This window comes from Pan paniscus, chromosome 5 (genome assembly GCF_029289425.2).
Source record: "Pan paniscus chromosome 5, NHGRI_mPanPan1-v2.0_pri, whole genome shotgun sequence".
NCBI classification, from domain to species: domain Eukaryota; kingdom Metazoa; phylum Chordata; class Mammalia; order Primates; family Hominidae; genus Pan; species Pan paniscus.
In genome coordinates this window covers 158,796,449-158,813,885 of record NC_073254.2, presented here as the reverse complement: position 1 = coordinate 158,813,885, position 17,437 = coordinate 158,796,449, and the positions used below count along the sequence as shown (strand labels likewise).

At 40.4% G+C, this 17,437-nt stretch overlaps 1 protein-coding gene across 2 annotated transcripts in view; it reads right to left on the bottom strand.

Moving 5' to 3' along the window:
* ECT2L (epithelial cell transforming 2 like) overlaps nucleotides 1-17,437 on the bottom strand; it is a 105,980-nt gene that overhangs the window by 54,335 nt on the left and 34,208 nt on the right. For both annotated transcript variants that reach the window (XM_003827709.6, XM_055114159.2), the window contains exons 4-8: nucleotides 11,063-11,225; nucleotides 6,342-6,594; nucleotides 4,990-5,158; nucleotides 2,889-3,027; nucleotides 162-327 (exon numbers count right to left, since the gene is read on the bottom strand). In XM_003827709.6, the coding sequence (XP_003827757.4) occupies nucleotides 162-327; nucleotides 2,889-3,027; nucleotides 4,990-5,158; nucleotides 6,342-6,594; nucleotides 11,063-11,225 (890 nt within the window). The remainder of the gene's footprint in view (nucleotides 1-161; nucleotides 328-2,888; nucleotides 3,028-4,989; nucleotides 5,159-6,341; nucleotides 6,595-11,062; nucleotides 11,226-17,437) is intronic.

The following is a 17,437-nucleotide window of genomic DNA, read 5'->3' as shown; positions in this document are numbered from 1 at the left end:
CCTGAATTTAAAAAAAAAAAAAGCTTCGCTTTTTTCATAAAGCCAAAAAATCAACACGTCTTAGCAACTTGGAACTGAAATAGTCCTCCGAAAGTCACACTGTGGACAAACTGCACAGCGCGAAGTTCCATGGTTGTTCATCCGCCAATCCCCAGGCCTACCTTGGAGTAAATTGATTTCTCTGCTGTCTCCATCGCTAAATATTCCGATGCTCTGTGCCTTCTGCCCATCCAGAGCTTTTTCTATAAGATACAGAAGGCTTTCCAAGGTTACGCTGTGTTCATATACCACAGAAACAACACCAGCCTTCACACTCTCCACCACCATCTGGAGAATGAAACCAAAGCTGTAAGAGCCAAGACCCACTATTTTAGAATATTTATTAATGAAAGAAATAGAACGGATACAAAATATGCCGTGATTTCCAAAGAATTTTCAGAGATTATGGAAGAAGATAAGCTTCCTCCTTGGTTTCTATTAAAATTAGTTTATTTCTAATTATAGGAGGAGAAAATTAAGTACACATGTAATTCTACTCAGAGATAAATACTATTAACAATTTAGATTACTTTCTTCCAGCCTTTTAATCTTTATGCACGCCATGCACAAAGACATATAAATAACTTTTAAAAAGTAATAGTGGCCAAGCACAGTGGCTTACACTTGTAATCCCAGCACTCTGGGAGACCAAGGCTGACGGATAACTTGAGCTCAAGAGTTAGAGACCAGCCTGGGCAACATGAGGAAACCCCTGTCTCTACAAAAAATACAAAAATTAGGTGGGTGTGGTGGCATGTAGCTGTAGTCCCAGCAATTATCCTGCCTTTGCCTCCTAAAATGTTGGGATTATAGGTGTGAGCCCCCATGCCTGGCCAGCATGATACATTGTTAAACACTGTGGAAACTATGGCCCACATGGAGATCAAGGATCTGATCTTGCTTTCATGTGGATCCACTGAGCTCACCGGTTATCAGTGATTAGAGCTGACTCTTAGATGCCCGGAAGAAGTGAGTTCATATCTTAAAAGGAGCCATTTTGTTACAAATAGAAACTTTTCTAAGTATATATCCCTATGTGTGCATATTAATACATACAGGTACACATATATACATACATATACACTCACATATATAGATACAAAGGTCGTCTTTGTGCTTCCTTTATTTTTATATTATTCATATTAAAATTAAAATCTATAACTTCATTATAGAAAAACCAAACAGGATTTCTGACATTCTTCTTTTTTGAGATGGTGGTTACATAATACTATTTGGGAATTTCAGAGAAGTTTTAAAGTAATTCTTAATCAGCATGCTCCTTTTTTGGATTAAATGCAACAAATTCAATTCAACAAAAATTTATTGGACATGCATACTGATATGGTTTGGCTTTGTGTCCCTACCCAAATCTCATCTTGAATTGTAATCCCCATAATCCCTGTGTGTCGAGGGAGGGACCTAGTGGGAGGTGACTGGATCATGGGGGCAGTTTCCCGCATGCCGTTCTCATGACACTGAGTGAGTTTTCATGAGATCTGATGGCTTCATAAGTGTCTGGCATTTCCTCTGCTCATTCTTCTCTCTCCTGCTGTCATGTGAAGAAGGTCCTTGCTTCCCCTTAGCCTTCTGCCATGACTGTAAGTTTCCTGAGGCCTCCTTGCCACGTGAAACTGTGAGTTAATTAAACCTCTTTCCTTTATAAATTACCCAATCTTGGGTATTTTTTATAGCAGTGTGAGAACGGACTAATACACACGCTCACAAATCTTCAGACACAGAGGTCTACATGTAGCATCAATGGGTGAAGCTAAAAGAGTGTTGGAATTTTAGGATTTTAGGTTCTATTGTTTGCAACTTTGAGACTTGAGTGAGTTATCACCTCTCAGTTAAAAGGCCTCAGTTAAAAGTTTGGGCCTTTAGGCTGGGTGCGGTGGCTCACGCCTGTAATCCCAGCACTTTGGGAGGCCAAGGCAGGTGGATCACAAGGTCAGGAGATTGAGACCATCCTGGCTAACACGGCTAAACCCCATCTTTACAAAAAAAAAAAAAAAAAAAATTAGCCGGGCGTGGTGGCAGGTGCCTGTAGTCCCAGCTACTCAGGAGGCTGAGGCAGGAGAATGGCGTGAACCCAGGAGGCAGAGCTGGCAGTGAGCCGAGATTGCGCCACTGCACTCCAGCCTGGGCAACAGCGCGAGACTCCATCTCAAAAAAAAAAAAAAAAGTTTGGGCCTTTAATGCTTTTTCAAAATAATTTTGATTTATGATTACCTTTATTGCTTCTGGGGTTTTTGTTTCTTTTGTTTTGTTTTGTTTTTTGAGACAGTGTCTTACTCTGTCACCCAGGTTGGAGTGCAGTGTCCAGATCACTACAACGTCCATCTCCTGGGTTCAAGCAATTCTCATGCCTCACTCTCCCGAGTAGCTGGGACTACTCGGCACACACCACCACACCCGGCTATTTTTTTTCTACTTTTAGTAGAGATGGGGTTTCGCCATGTTTGCCAGGCTGGTCTTGAACTCCTGACCTCAGGTGATCCACCTACCTTGACCTCCCAAAGTGCTGGGATTATAGGTGTGAGTCACTGCACCCGGCCTTTTATTTTTTTTATAGAAACAGAGTCTCACTCTGTTGCCCAGGCTGGAGTGCAGTGGTGTGATCACAGCTCACTGCAGCCTCCATCTCCTGGGCTCCAGTGATCCTCCCACCTCAGCCTTCTGAGTAGCTGGGACTACAGTTATGTGCCACCACACCTGGCTTGATTTTCCTTTTAGAAGTTGAATCATTTTTCATACACATGGTGGCCAAAAGCTTGTCACACACCCTCTAGTCTAGATGAAAAAAAACAAAAAAACAATCAGGATAGGACTGGCCTCACAACATACTCTACCTCATACGCAGGAATCCGGGATGATATTAACATGAAGTGTGGCCGGAGAGCATATGAAGAGCTGTCATCATTTTTATGAACTCCATGCCAATTTTTCTTTGATAATAAAGGGTAGGAATGGCTTCCAGAAATATTGCTTCTATGGAGTAAAAGGAAATATGAGAAGTTTTCATTTTCTCTTACCTTGAGTTTTGGTAAGTACACAGCATATGTCTCTGGGCATCAGCTCTACTCTACAAGGCACGTGGCCTCCATGCCTTAGCCTCATCCTGTGTTTTGTGAGGACAGTAGCAAATGGAGCTCCTGGGTGTGGTGAGGCCAAATCTGTTCTCTGAGCCTCTCCTCCACCACATGTGGGATTCTGGAACAGTCTCTTGGAACTTACTTAGCTCTTATTGGGCACTTAAATGAATGTAATGACATATTTGGGAGTTCAAAAAGATATTTAAAAAGAAGTAGCTGAGAGATTTTGAATTTCCTTCTAGGCCTCAATTGTTCCTGAATAATGTCTTCATTCTCTCCACAGCCACCCTCACCCCCAACAATACCAGGAGCAGGGGCTGTTCTGTGCTTCTTAAAATTCTTTTTATAAAAAAAAAAAAATTTAAGTGACAGGGTCTTGTTCTCTCACTCAGGCTGGAGTGCAGTTGTGTCATCACAGTTCACTGCAGCCTCAACTTCCCAGGCTCAAGCAATCCTCCCACCTCAGCCTCCTGAGTAGCTGGGACCACAGGTGTGTGCCATCACACCCAGACTTTTTTTTTTGGGGGTGGGGGAAAGATGGGGTCTCGCTATGCTGCCTAGGCTGGTCTCCAACTCCTGAATTCAAGTGATCCTCCCACCTCGGCCTCCCAAAGTGCTGGGATTATAAGCGTGAGCCATCATGCCTGACCTCTTAAAATTCTTTTTGTGCCTTGAACAAGTAAATGTACATGCACACATTCACAAATGTTCAGATACACAGAGATCCATATGTAGCATCAGTGGGTGAAGTTGAAAGAGTGCTGGAATTTTAGAATTTTAGGTTCTAGTGTTTGACACTTCGACATGTGGGTAAGTCATGTCACCTTCCTAGGCCCCAGTTTCCTCATTTGAAACTTAGGTGAGTGAGATTACATGATCTCAAGAATCCAAAGCTGGCTGGGCATGGTGGCTCATGTCTGTAATCCCAGCACTTTGGGAGGCCAAGGCCGGTGGATCACCTGAGGTCAGGAGTTTGAGACCAGCCTGGCCAATATGGTGAAACCCCGTCTCTACTACAAAATACAAAAATTAGCTGGGCATGGTAGTGCGCACCTATAGTCCCAGCTGCTCTGGAGGCTAAGGCAGAAGAATTGCTTGAACCCAGGAGGCGGAGTTTGCAGTAAGCTGAGATTGTGCCGCTGCACTCTAGCCTGGGTGACAGAGTGAGACTCCGTCTCAAAAAAAAAAAAAAAAAAAAATCCAAAGTTAAAAGTTAAAAAGAAATTCTAAGCAGATGCACAATGGTGATGGTTATGAATGTCAGATAGAATTGAATTTCTGGTAATTTCACTCTATAGTATGATTTGGTAACTGAATACAGCCGATGTTTCTCTATTATAAAAGAATTATATTTGTACATACAAATATAAGTGGAAGTTATATTTGGATACCATTTGGATACTCTTACTTCGTAGAAAACACGAACAAAAAATGTTATTTTTGTTCAATAACTTAATACAGAAAATATACTACATCCACAATATAGCTTCAATGCAGAGTTGGGAATATGTAAAGCTGGGCTCAGTGGCACATGCCTGTAATCGCAGCTATTTGGGAGGATGGCGGGAGGATCGCTTGAGCCCACAAGTTTGACACCAGCCTGCGCAATGTGGCAAGACTTCATCTCAAAAAAAAAAAAAAAAGAACATTTAAAATGTAAGTTTTGTATGTTATATGTTTACCTCTTCAGAAGGCATGTTTGACTACTGTTCTAGAAAATTAATTATCTTTACTGATATTTCATAGGATATGAGCCACAGAATTACACAAGATTTCTGCGTGATAGCTAAATTTATTCTAGAGTGAATTATTGGTATTGGGATGGTGTTGAGCCTTCAGTAGATGGAATTTTGCTTACCGCTTGGGCAAGGTTTCTAACGATGTCAAAACAAGCTGTTTCTCCAAAGCTTCATGTAATCCCACTCGCTCCCTTACAGTCTGGGAGAGGCGTGGTTGGCATCTGGGCTTTAGCACGCTAGAGCAGCAAGTTCCACTCACCCAAGGGGGTCGAACTTTGAATAACTCCTCTGAAAAACAAAGAACAGCAGGCGGGGCTGATTACTTCATACTTCTCCCAGCCAAGTCCACACAGATAAAGGCATCAAAAATAAAGCTGTACCAGGGCAAGGTTCCAAATGACAATAATTACAGCCATTTTCATGCACTCGGTTTGGATTTCTCATCCTCTTGGCACTGTGGCTGTGAGCTACCAGTCATTTCAGGTCAAGAAACAAAGCTCAGAGAACAAGCAAACAAGCAACCCTTTTCTAGTGGAGACCAGTTAATCAATTGATAGGTGTCACATTCATTTGTGCCCTTCTTCTTGCCTTCAAGCAATTTCTTATTTGTCACGATCTCACCAGAGGGTTAGTGGGAAGAAAACAAGGGAGAACTCTAATCAGTTTTGCTGTTTTCTTTTACACACTGCATAAAGCATAAGGCCTAGCTGAGGCTGGGCGCCGTGGCTCTGCCTGTAATCCCAGCACCTTGGGAGGCCAGGGTGGGCGGGTCACTTGAGCCCAGGAATTCGGGACCAGCCTGGCCAACATGGAGAAACCCCATCTCTACAAAAATACAAAAAATTAGCAAGGCATGGTGGTGTGCACCTGTGGCCCCAGCTACTCGGGAGGCTGAGGTGGGAGGATCACTTGAGCCTCAGAAATCGAGGCTGCAGTGAGCCAGAGATCATACTACTGCACAGCCTGGGTGACAGTGAGACCCTGTCTCAAAAATAAAATAAATAAATAAATAAATAAATAGGGGGCTTAACTGAAAGAGGCTTTAAAAAGAGCGGAAAGAGCTGTCCTCTTTCTCCTTTTTTAAATGCCATTTTCCCTGCTTCCATTTTCACTTGCATTTCTCCTCCTCTTTTCATCACTCCCAATTCCTCTGTTTTGAACCTATTTGTTTGCTTTTTTCCCATGTTCAAACATCTTTATCCTCTTTGTTTTTGGTCTTATAAGCCTGAGAGGAGCCAGAATAGCAATGGAAGCACTGATATTTAACCTTATGTATTTTGTCTGAAATCTTTGTTTTTCTCATCAATTAACTTGAAATATACAATACGGAAAAAAGCTCATCTGGAAAATACTTAAGACTGCCACTCAGAGTATTCCGAAAGACAGGGCTGTCCTCTGTGGGAATTCGTATGTGAATCCATTTGTGTCTACAATATTTACCTAAGATATAAAGGTTTAAAATGCTACTTACTCTTACGTAGTGCAATTTTCTCCCAAATTCTTTTCCTCAGGCACTTTTCTCTTTGTCTCTCCAGTAGTTCCTCATCTTCTGTTTTGGGTTCATTCAGCGTCCCATAAGTAGCAGCAGCCTCCCTAGGTGTCAGCCAGTCTAAGTGGGACACACAAGCAATGTAATGGTGCTTCCAAGCACCATACTCATTATCTGTTGGAGTATAGGGCAGAAACCATCCGAACTTAACGCATTTGGGCATCCATAAGCAATCCTTCAGAAACAAGAGGAAGATGAGTCACAAATTGTTTTCAGACAGTTTTCTAGCAATAATATTTTCAGGTACACAGATACTTTTTCATTACACTGAGATTTCTGGTACAAAAATCTCTGAGAATTTGTATGCAAATCCATTTGTTTCTACAATGTTTATATAAAATTGAAGGTTTTAATTTTTTTATATTTTATTTTACTTATTTTGAGACAGAGTCTCACTCTGTTGCCCAGGCTGGAGTGCAGTAGCGCGAGCTCGGCTCATTGCAAGCTCCGCCTCCCGGGTTCATGCCATTCTTCTGCCTCAGCCTCCAGAGTAGCTGGGACTACAGGCCCCCGCCACCACGCCTGGCTAATTTTTTTGTTTTTTTAGTAGAGTGTGGTTTCACCGTGTTAGCCAGGATGGTCTCCATCTCCTGACCTCGTGATCCGCCCACCTTGGCCTCCCAAAGTGCTGGGATTACAGGTGTGAATCACCGCACCTGGACTTTTATTTTTATTTCTATGTTTTTTTTTTTTTGAGATGGAGTCCTGCTCTGTCGCCCAGGCTGGAGTGCAGTGGCGCGATCTCAGCTCACTACAACCTCTGCCTTCTGGGTTCAAGCAATTCTTTTGCCTCAGCCTCCTGAGTAGCTGGGATTACAGGCGCATGCCACCATGCCCACCTAGTTTTTTTTGTATTTTTACTAGAGACGGGGTTTTGCCCTGTTGGCCACGCTGGTCTGGAACTCCTGACTTCAGGTGATCCTCCCGTTTCAGCCTCCCAAAGTGCTGGGATTACAGGTGTAAGCCACTGCACCTGGCCAGATACAACGTTTTTAAATGCTACTACTGACTTACTATCTGAACTTGACTTGGAAATAAGAAGCATATCTTGTTCCACAGGAAAAATATTATTTGATGAATATATACGTTATATGTGAATGTATGTATTAGACATCTTTGTGACACTTATCCAATGTTCCAATAGCATTTGGTTACGTTAACCCTAGATTCTGAGAATTCAGCTTCTAGCAATAGTGGAATAGTTTCTTTCAGATTAACCCTCTCATTGAGAATAATTTTGACTGAAGCGTACGATATTGCCAATATGTAGCCATTTTGACATATGAAAAGAGAAAATTTCATGTGGTTTGAACTGATGAAATACCTAGACCAAATATTATACAAACAATTATTTGAAGGCTATATTATAGAGCTATCAATGCAATAAGGACTTGTTCAACCAAGACCCCAGAAAGAAGGGAAACCCAGAGAGGTAAGCCTGATATTTGGCATCACTTTTTACTTCAAGGCATTTGTCAGTTCCAAAGCAAAGCTTGTTAGGCTGAGAAACAGAACAGAAAGTTATGACTAAAAGACTTAGATGCTAAAAAAGAATCTTAGGCATTCTCACAGGGAAGAGAGGACACAAATGGAAATTTAGGGCCCACTAAGAGGGGAGAGCCTTGGTAATCACACCAGCTTTCAGTTAAGATTCTTTTCAGGAAGGATAATACTTAATTAGGCAAACTCTCACAAAGGCCGAAGCCAGCTTTGAAACATCTCATTCCTTGACTGGATTTGTAGGATTTGTTCCTAGCACTAGACGTGCCAGAAGCAAAAGTAAATTCTCTCTGGAGGAAGAAAACATCACCCAGAGACTCAAAGGATCACATTAATTTTGTATACTCAGTATCTGGTACTCAGTGAAAATTAACTAGAACACACAATAGACAAGAATTCTTTTTTCTTTTTGGTTTTTAATAACTATAGAGAGATCCTCAGGTGATCCAAATATTGTAATCATCAGACATGAACTTTGCAGAAATAAATACTCTATAATTAATATATCTAAAATAAATGACTAGGTAGAAAATTTTGGCAAAAAAATTAAATCAATATTCTAGAACTGAAAATATATAATAACTGAAATTTAGAACTCAATGGATGGGTTTAAGATCAGATTAGAATCTAGCTAAAGAAACAATTAGTAAACTGAAAGATAGGTCCAAAGAAAATCCAGACTGAAATACTGAAGGTCACAGAAATGGAAAATGTGTATAAAAGAATATGAAAGTTATGAGACATGGTGAATCTTTCCAACCTATAAGTATTGGAATACTAGGAGAAAAAGGGAGAGAATGGGGCAGAATCAATATGAAGAAATAACATCTGAGAACATTTCAAAACTGATAAAAGATATTAAGTCTCAGACTCAAAAATCACTACAAAACAAGATACATACAAACACACACCTAGGTATATCACAATAACATTACTGAAAACGAAAGAAAAAAAGTCCAAAAAGCAGCTAGAGATGATAGAAATGTTACCTTTAAAGGATCAACAATAAAACTTCTGACTTCTCAAGAAAAAAAAATGAAATATTTTCAAAGTTCTATAAAAAAAATTAGCTGCCAACCTAGAATTTAAATTTCGTATTGAAATAATCCTCTAAGTATGAAGATGAAATAGATATTTTTAGATGCACAAAAACTAAGAAAATTTAGCAGCACGCCTGTACTAGAGGTAATATTAAATAGAACGCAAAAGGAAAATGATTCCAAATGGAAACTCAGAGATGCAGGAACAGAAAAAAATGAACTACAGAAAAAAATATGGTCACATATAAATCAATATTGACTACATAAAACAATAGTAATAAAGATTTGTGAGATATGTGTTTATGTGTTATCTATGTTTGGGTTTGAACTGCGTGGGTGCATTTATATGCACTTTCTTCCACCTCTGCCACCCCCAAGACAGCAAGACCAACCCCTCCTCTTCCTCAGCTTCCTCAGCCTACTCAACATGAAGATGATGAGGGTGAAGATCTTTACAATGATCCATTTCCACTTAATAGTAAATATATTTTCTCATGAATTTTTAAATAACAATCTCTTTTCCCTTGCTTGCCATATTGAAGAATACAGTATATAGTACATATACAAAATGTGTGTTAATCGACTTAGCATTATCAGTAAGTCTTCTGGTCAACAGTAGGCCATTATTAGTATATATAAAATAAAAATCTTTAACAAAAAAAGCATGGAAACTGAGAGGAGGGTAAATGAATTTAAAGTGTTTTAAGCTCCCTGCATTGTCTTAGAAATGGTAAGATAATATTAATTCAAGGCTATATGTTGTAGTCTATGGTAACCATGAAAGAACTGTTAAAGAATCCATAATTAACAATTGAAAAAAAGTTTAATTCGCACAAAGGAAGACAGGGAGAGGGAAAAAAACATAAAACAAATGGGACAAACAAAAAATAAATAGTAAAATGATGGATTAAACACAAATATATCAGTGTTTACAGAAATATAAACAGACTAGGCCAGGCACAGAGGCTCACGCCTGTAATCCCAGTACTATGGGAGGCCGAGGTGGGTGGATCTCTTGAGCCCAGGAGTTCAAGACCAGCCTGGCCAACATGGCGAAACCCCATCTCTGCTAAAAATACAAAAATTAGCTGGACGTGGTAGTGCATGTCTGTAGTCCCAGGTACTTGGGAGGTTGAGGTGAGAGGATCGCTTGAGGCTGGGAGACAGAGGTTGCAATGAGCCAGATCACACCACTGTATTCCAGCCTGGGTGACAGAATGAGATCCTGTCTCAGGGAAAAAAAAAAAAAAAGTATGTGTATAGTTACATTTTATTAAATATTTTACAAGAAAATGAAGAGACAATGAGGCCAGAGGCAGAATTAATGGCAAAAGATGTTGATTTTAAACAGCTGCTGCTGTTAACTGCTTTCAACTGCTGTTAACAGATCTCAATGTATGTTCTTTAACAGATGTTAAGACAATAAGGGATTAGTTGAGGCTGTGGTTGTGTAGCAGTTTCTAGAGCTGAGTTATCAGAGATAATATACAAAATCTAAAGCATAAATCATTTTTCATGAAGAAAAGTGAACTTCTTGGCCGGGTGCGGTGGCTCATGCCTGTAATCCCAGCACTTTGGGAGGCCAAGGTGGGCGGATCACAAGGTCAGGAGTTCGAGACAAGCCTGACCAACATGGTAAAACCCCGTCTCTACTAAAAATACAAAAATTAGCTGGGCATGGTGGCGCATGCCTGTAATCCCAGCTACTCAGGAGGCTGAGGTGGGAGAGTCACTTGAACCCAGGAGGCGGAGGAGGTTGTAGTGAGCTGAGATCGTGCCACTGCACTCCAGCCTGGGCGACAGAGCGAGACTCCGTCTCAAAAAGAGGAACTTCTTTAACCAAGATAAAATGTTTTCTAAACAATTATACTGAGTATTTAAAGATTTTTTAAGTAACAGGAATTATTGGACTAGTCTATATTCCTTATTTATAGAAATACATTATTGTATTTCACTTATCCCCATTTTTTCTCTCAAGGGTAAGTTAATGATGGATCAGGTACCCTCAGCTATTGTCTTCAGGGAAGGGAGCTACCCCAGTAGCCTCATTACAGATTACAGCTGTACTTGTGCCCTATTACTAGGAAGTGGCAAATAGTAAACCTGTTCAGTTAAAAACTTCCAGGGCCAGCTGACTTGGGCAGCAGCACACAAATCTTTCGGACTCAAAAAGGAAAAGATATATAGAGAAATGAAGCGTGGTAACACTGTAGAGAAGTCCACTTTGGCCACTTGCATCCTTTCTGAAAACCAGTCTTGGACAAACCTAAAAAGAAAGAGAAATTTAGTTTAGAACACTAATGTCTAAAATTTACTAAAAAGTCAGCATAAATATTGGTCATTGATCTTCCTCCAATGTTCTACCTATAAAAAATAAATCCTAACAAAACATAAATCTAGATTTAAAAAATTTTCAGGCCACGTGCCGTGGCTCATGCCTGTAATCCCGGCACTTTGGGAGGCCAAGGTGGGTGGATCACTTGAGGTTAGGGGTTCAAGACCAGCCTAGCCAACATGGCAAAACTCTGTCTCTACTAAAAGTACAAAAAATTAGCTGAGTATGGTGGTGCGTGCCTGTAATCCCAGCTACTTGGAAGGCCAAGGCAGGAGAATCACTTGAACCCAGGAGACTGAGGTTGCAGTGAGCCGAGACCGTGCTACTGCACTCCAGCCTGGGCAACAGAGTAAGACTCTGTCTCAAAAAAAAAAAAAAAAGTATTCACTTTGAATTATCCATTCTAAAAAGGAAGACAAAGAACAAGAATATCTAAAATTCACAGGAATAAAACAGTCTTGGAGTAAACCTAGTTTGATGTGATTTTCAAGAGAAAAAGACTATAAAACCTTTTCACTATCAATTTAAAACAACTCAAGATTTTTAATGGAGTTGAAATTCAAAGCAAAGATATATTCACTGAGATTTTCTTGTGTGTGGACGTTTTTGGGTTTTTTTAATTGTTGTTGTTTTTTTTTTTTTTTGAGACCAGTGCTTCTAGAAGAAACTTATTTTTCCTTTTAAGTGGCTGCCTGTATTATAAGACCAAATTCTCTTCCCCACTGGACCTAACACACTATATTATGCGATTTATTTAATCCTTCTTTTGACACAAAGCTGGCCACATTCTGAAATGCCAATCATTTCTCCTGAATGGGTAGCAGGTATAGAAGAGACTAGTGTGCTGTTACGGGTCAGTAACAGGGTTTGCTCAGCCTGGTGTGGCCACAGGAAGAGTGCGGAGAGACTCAGTGGGGCAATAGCCGTGTGCAGAAGGGGAGAAGGAGACGATGGCTTCTGAATGGCTGGAAGATTGGTTGTTTACAGGGGGTTGGGAAAAATATGAAGATTATGGGAGCTAGGTTTCTCACTTTTGGAAAAAGGATCTACAAATATGTAAAGGAGGAAAGCTAGACTAATCTATATGGAGTTGGAGAGAAATTGGAGATATCACTGTAGAATCTCATGTTTTAAAATATGTATATAAATGAATGATACACAGAGACAGATGGCTGTATATGTACACGTGTGTACATATATTTCATGTTAGAGCACCTAAAAGCAATAACATCCCAGAAGCAATGAACACACCATAAACTCAGATCTTGGTTTCTCAATTCCGTTTCCTAATAAAATAAACCAGAGCTTACTGGAGAAATGGTATACTGATACCAGGGCAGGGACAAGGAAAGTATAAGATGGGTCTGGAACATCTTGACACCAGAAAATAAGGAAGTACTTAAAGAATCATGGACATACCAAAAGAATACAGAAGCTAATTTATTAATAAAATCACTCCCACTGGCAAAATATGGAATAATTTGAGTATCAAAGTAAATAATTAATGTAATATAGCCTATTGAATAAAACAGGCGTTCCTGAGTCCATACTGATATAAATATACCCATGAATGAATAAATAAATAAATAGGGGAGAAGGAAAACTACCTCACAACAGAACACCAATTAGTACAAGCAGAAGGAATTAAGAAATTAGGAAATCACCACTTGGAGGCCATCATAGTAATAATTGCTTCAGATAAGAATCATCAATGAGTGGCTCACGCCTGTAATCCCAGCACTTTGGGAGGCCGAGGTGGGTGGATCACCTGAGGTCAGGAGTTTGAAACCAGCCTGGCCAATGTGGTGAAACCTGTCTCTACTAAAAATACAAAAGTTAGCCGGGCATGGTGGTGTACGCTTGTAATCCCAGCTACTCAGGAGGCTGAGGCAGGAGAATCACTTGAACATGGGAGGTGGAGGTTGCAGTGAGCCGAGATCGGGCCACTGCACTCCAGCCTGGGTGACGAGCAAAACTCCATCTCAAAAAAAAAAAAAGATTAATGAATGCTAAAAGTAGTGGGTGAAAGCTTGATAAGAAACAGGATATTTACATAGAATAGTTTTTGATTACTTTAAAATTAATCAAATACTTTTAAATTGCTTATTAAATATAAATTAAGTACAAAATACTTAATTAGCTATCTTAACCAAGGGATATAATCGCCAGCTATGGGACAAATTGATATGCTATGCCCCCAGACGCGATCCACTGAGAACACAGCATCATTTCCGCGCTATTCCTGCCAAGAAGGCATAACCTGAGCGTAATCTTGAGGAACCATCACCCAACCAGAAATCGAGGGTCATTCGACAAAGCAGCAGGCCTGTGCTCTTCAAAAGTATCAAGTCATAAGAGACAAGGAAAACCTGAGCATTTGCTCCACATTGAAGGCAGATCCAGAGACATGGAAACTAAATACAGTACATAACCCTGGGCTGGATTCTGGACCAAATGGAAAAGGGTGATTATAAAGGACATTGCTGGAGCAATCAGGAATATGGGAATGGAGTCTGCAGGGTGGATGTAGTATTGTATCAGTGCTGATTTCCTGGTAATGCTGGATGTACTTTGATTTTTCAGCAGTGTGTCCTTGTGTTTTAGGAAACACACATTGACACACTTAAGGTAATGGGCATCATGTTCGTAATTTACTCTCAAGTGATTCTAAATAATAAGGCAAAAATGGTAAAATGTTAGCTATTAAACTGTTAACTATTTTTTTTTTTTTTTTTTTTTTTGAGACAGGGCCTGGCTCTGTCACCCAGGCTGGAGGGCAGTGGCGCAATCTCAGTTCACTGCAACCTCTGCCTCCCGGCCTCAAGCAATCCTCCCACCTCAGCCTCCCAAATTGCTGGGGACTCCAGGCATGCACCACCATACCCGGCTAATTTTTTTGTATTTTTAATGGAGATGTGGTTTCACTATGTTGCCCAGGTTGGTCTTGAACTCTTAAACTCAAGCGATCCGCCTGCCTTGGCCTCCCAAAGTGCTGGGATTACAGGCTTGAGCCACTGCGCCTGGCCATGACTATTAAAATGTTAACTAAATGAGGAAGTCCAGGTGAAAGGGATAAAGACATTATTTGTACTATTCTTGCAACTTTTCTGTAAGTTAAAAATTATTGCAAAATGAAAAGTTTTTTTTAAGTGGCTAAAATTTTTTTTTAAGTTTGCTTCAGTTCCAAGTTTTAATGATTGATGATTTATTTTCTGTGTTCTTCCTCCCCTGGCCTTAAATCACTGCTGTTTTTTTGATCCCTGTCCATGTAGCCTTGTCACATCCTGAGACAAAACAGAGTGGCGTAAAATGAACCTGTTGGCAGGCCGTTGTGAGGAAAGAGACAGAGAGAGAGAATGAGAGAGTATGTGTGTGTGTGTGTGTGTGTGTGTGTGTGTGTGTGTGTGTGTAAACGGGGGCAAAGAATGGAGCCAGGCCTGTACTGGTAGCATGTAGTATCCACAGACAGAAGTGTCACTTGAGGATCTTGTCAGTATCAACAATAAAGCACAGGTAATAACTGTCATTTCCTTAGAGATTAACATTCAAGCTGAACAAGACTGTGACAATGCCAAGAACAGTTAATCTCTAATGAATTACTGTCCTCATTGCCTGAGTTAGACTTCAGGATCATTTTGCTAGCCTTCGAGATAAGTTTTACTCTCATTTACTTGGAATTAGAAAATACAGTAATAAAATAAGAGGCAAAACAGAGATGTTTCCAGCCTCCTTTCCAAAGAAGGGTCTCAGTATCTTTAGATTTTCATGTCTACTACCTTCCCACCTCACAGCATCTATTGTTCCATCCCAGCAGAGCAAAGGAGAATTGAATATGAATTACTTCCAAAAGTAAACCTTGGTTATACATGTTTTATATTTGTTCCTATTCTATGCTGCTACAAGGACATGTTTGAGTATAATGAATCTTAAGAAGAAAGAAAAATGCTTCCGTCACATTAAAAAAAAAAATACATGATCAGCAGAACTAAGGTAGGGTAGTTTGTAGTAATGACATTTCAGGGCTCATCACATTTTAGTTAATGTTGCAAAGTAAGAAATCTGTGAAGAGAAATAACAACATGTAAGGAGACAGTGAAAAAATGTGTTTTGCTCATTTATTGTGACGAGGATGGTGTCATTTAAATAATTCATGATAATGCTTTGCAGTGTGCCACTGAATGTACAATGTGTACTTTGCAAAAATAACAAAGCTTAGTAATGTGGGACTTGAATTTAATTATCTGCTCTTAAATTTCTGATAAGAAGTAGAAGCTGCCAAAATTGTGATGAAAATGACTAGGAGAACAGCTTGGAGAGAGGCCTGTGGAGGGGAGAGTGGATTTGGCAGAGGTCCCTGTTTTCTGGTTGCCTAGGTAGCACCTCTAAGCCTTGTCGGGTGGCTTCTTTACAAACACTCTTATGGCTTGGTCAGGGTCTGGGTGCTGTTCATACCCCAGTTTCAGTCCCTGGTGCATTTTTTAAAAAAATTATTTATTTATTTATTTTTGAGATAGAGTCTTGCTCTGTCACCCAGGCTGGAGTACTGTGGCGTGATCTCTGCTCACTGCAACCTCCACCTTCTGGATTCAAGTGATTCTCCTGTCTCAGCCTCATGAGCAGCTGGGATTACAGGTGCGTGCCACCAAGCCCGGCTAATTTTTGTATTTTAGTAGAGACAGGGTTTCGTCATGTTGGCCAGGCTGGTCTCAAACTCCTGACCTCAGGTGATCCTCTGGTGCATGTTTTAATGGGGCCAAAAGGAGATGACACAAGGGCAAGGGGAACCATAGGCATCTGTGCAACTCCTGAGTTGCATGAAAAGGAAGACAAGTTGGCAAGTGACAAATACCGATGGCCGTACAAATGTGCTCTTGGATCCAACAATTCGTCTTCTAGGGGTTTTTCCTAAAACAATGATTAAAGATATGTCTAAGGATTTAGCTAAAGGATGTTCCTCTAAGTGTTGTTTTTAGTAGCAAAAGCTGGGGGAAACAAGTTGAATGTCTGAGATAAGTTATGGCATATCTATAAAATCTAATCTTCCTAGAAATCAGTAGACTGAGCTGAAAGGGGAATCATGTGATATGGTTTGGCTTTATGTCCCCACCCATATCTCATCTCGAATTTTAATCTCCATAATCCCCACATGTCAAGGGAGGGACCTGGTGGTGGGTGAGTGGATCATGGAGGTGGTTTCCCCCACGCTGTTCTTGTGCTAGTGAGTTCTCATGAGATCCAATGTCTTATTGGCATTTGACAGTTCCTCCTTTTCTCTCTCTCTCTCGCCTGCCGCCAGGTAAGATGTGCCTGCTTCCCCTTCCACCGTGATTGTAAGTTTCCTGAGGCCCCCCCAACCCATGCAGAACTCTGAGCCAATTAATGCTTTTATCTTTATAAATTACCCAGTCTCAGGCAGTTCTTTATAGCAGTGTGAAATGGACTTACACGCGATGAACAAATTTCAAACAGCTAAAAGTGCTGGGATTATAAAGCATAATCTCTTCAAACAGAAGAGTAATGAAAAAAGAAATCAGCAAGTTATAAATAAAAAAAAAACCCAAAAAACAAAAAACACAAGGACACTAAATGGGAGCTGAAATTGAGAAATTCACAGAAGAATTGGGCCCAGTCTTGATGAGTAGTGCTAGGCTTTCCTACTGACAGGAGTCCAGACCTTGCAGGGAAGAAGCAAGGAAGCACACCTTCTCCTGGGCTGCTAAAGGAAAGGGAGACCTGGGGGAAATCAGAACAGGCCTGTACCTTGCATGGGCTTAAGTCCATATTAAATCTCCTGGCACATTAGAGACCCTGAGCTACCATAGAAACATAAATGCTGGTGAGAAAATAAGAAACCCAAGGGGTTCCTGGAGAGGAAGATACACATGTGAACCATCCCATGTGCCTCCACAACCCAGGGCAGTTATCCTCCCTTTGGAAAATAACCTCGGACTAAAACACCATGAGGGAAGGCCAGCAAATGAAACAAACAAGGGATCCGTCATCTCCAGAACTGAAGATAATGAAATAATCCAAGAGATTTTAACATAAACATGCTGAAAATATTCAAAGAGAAATCAAGGTAATAATAGGAGTGAATGTTTGAAATGTTCATTTGGAAAAAAAAACCAGACATTTGAAGTAAA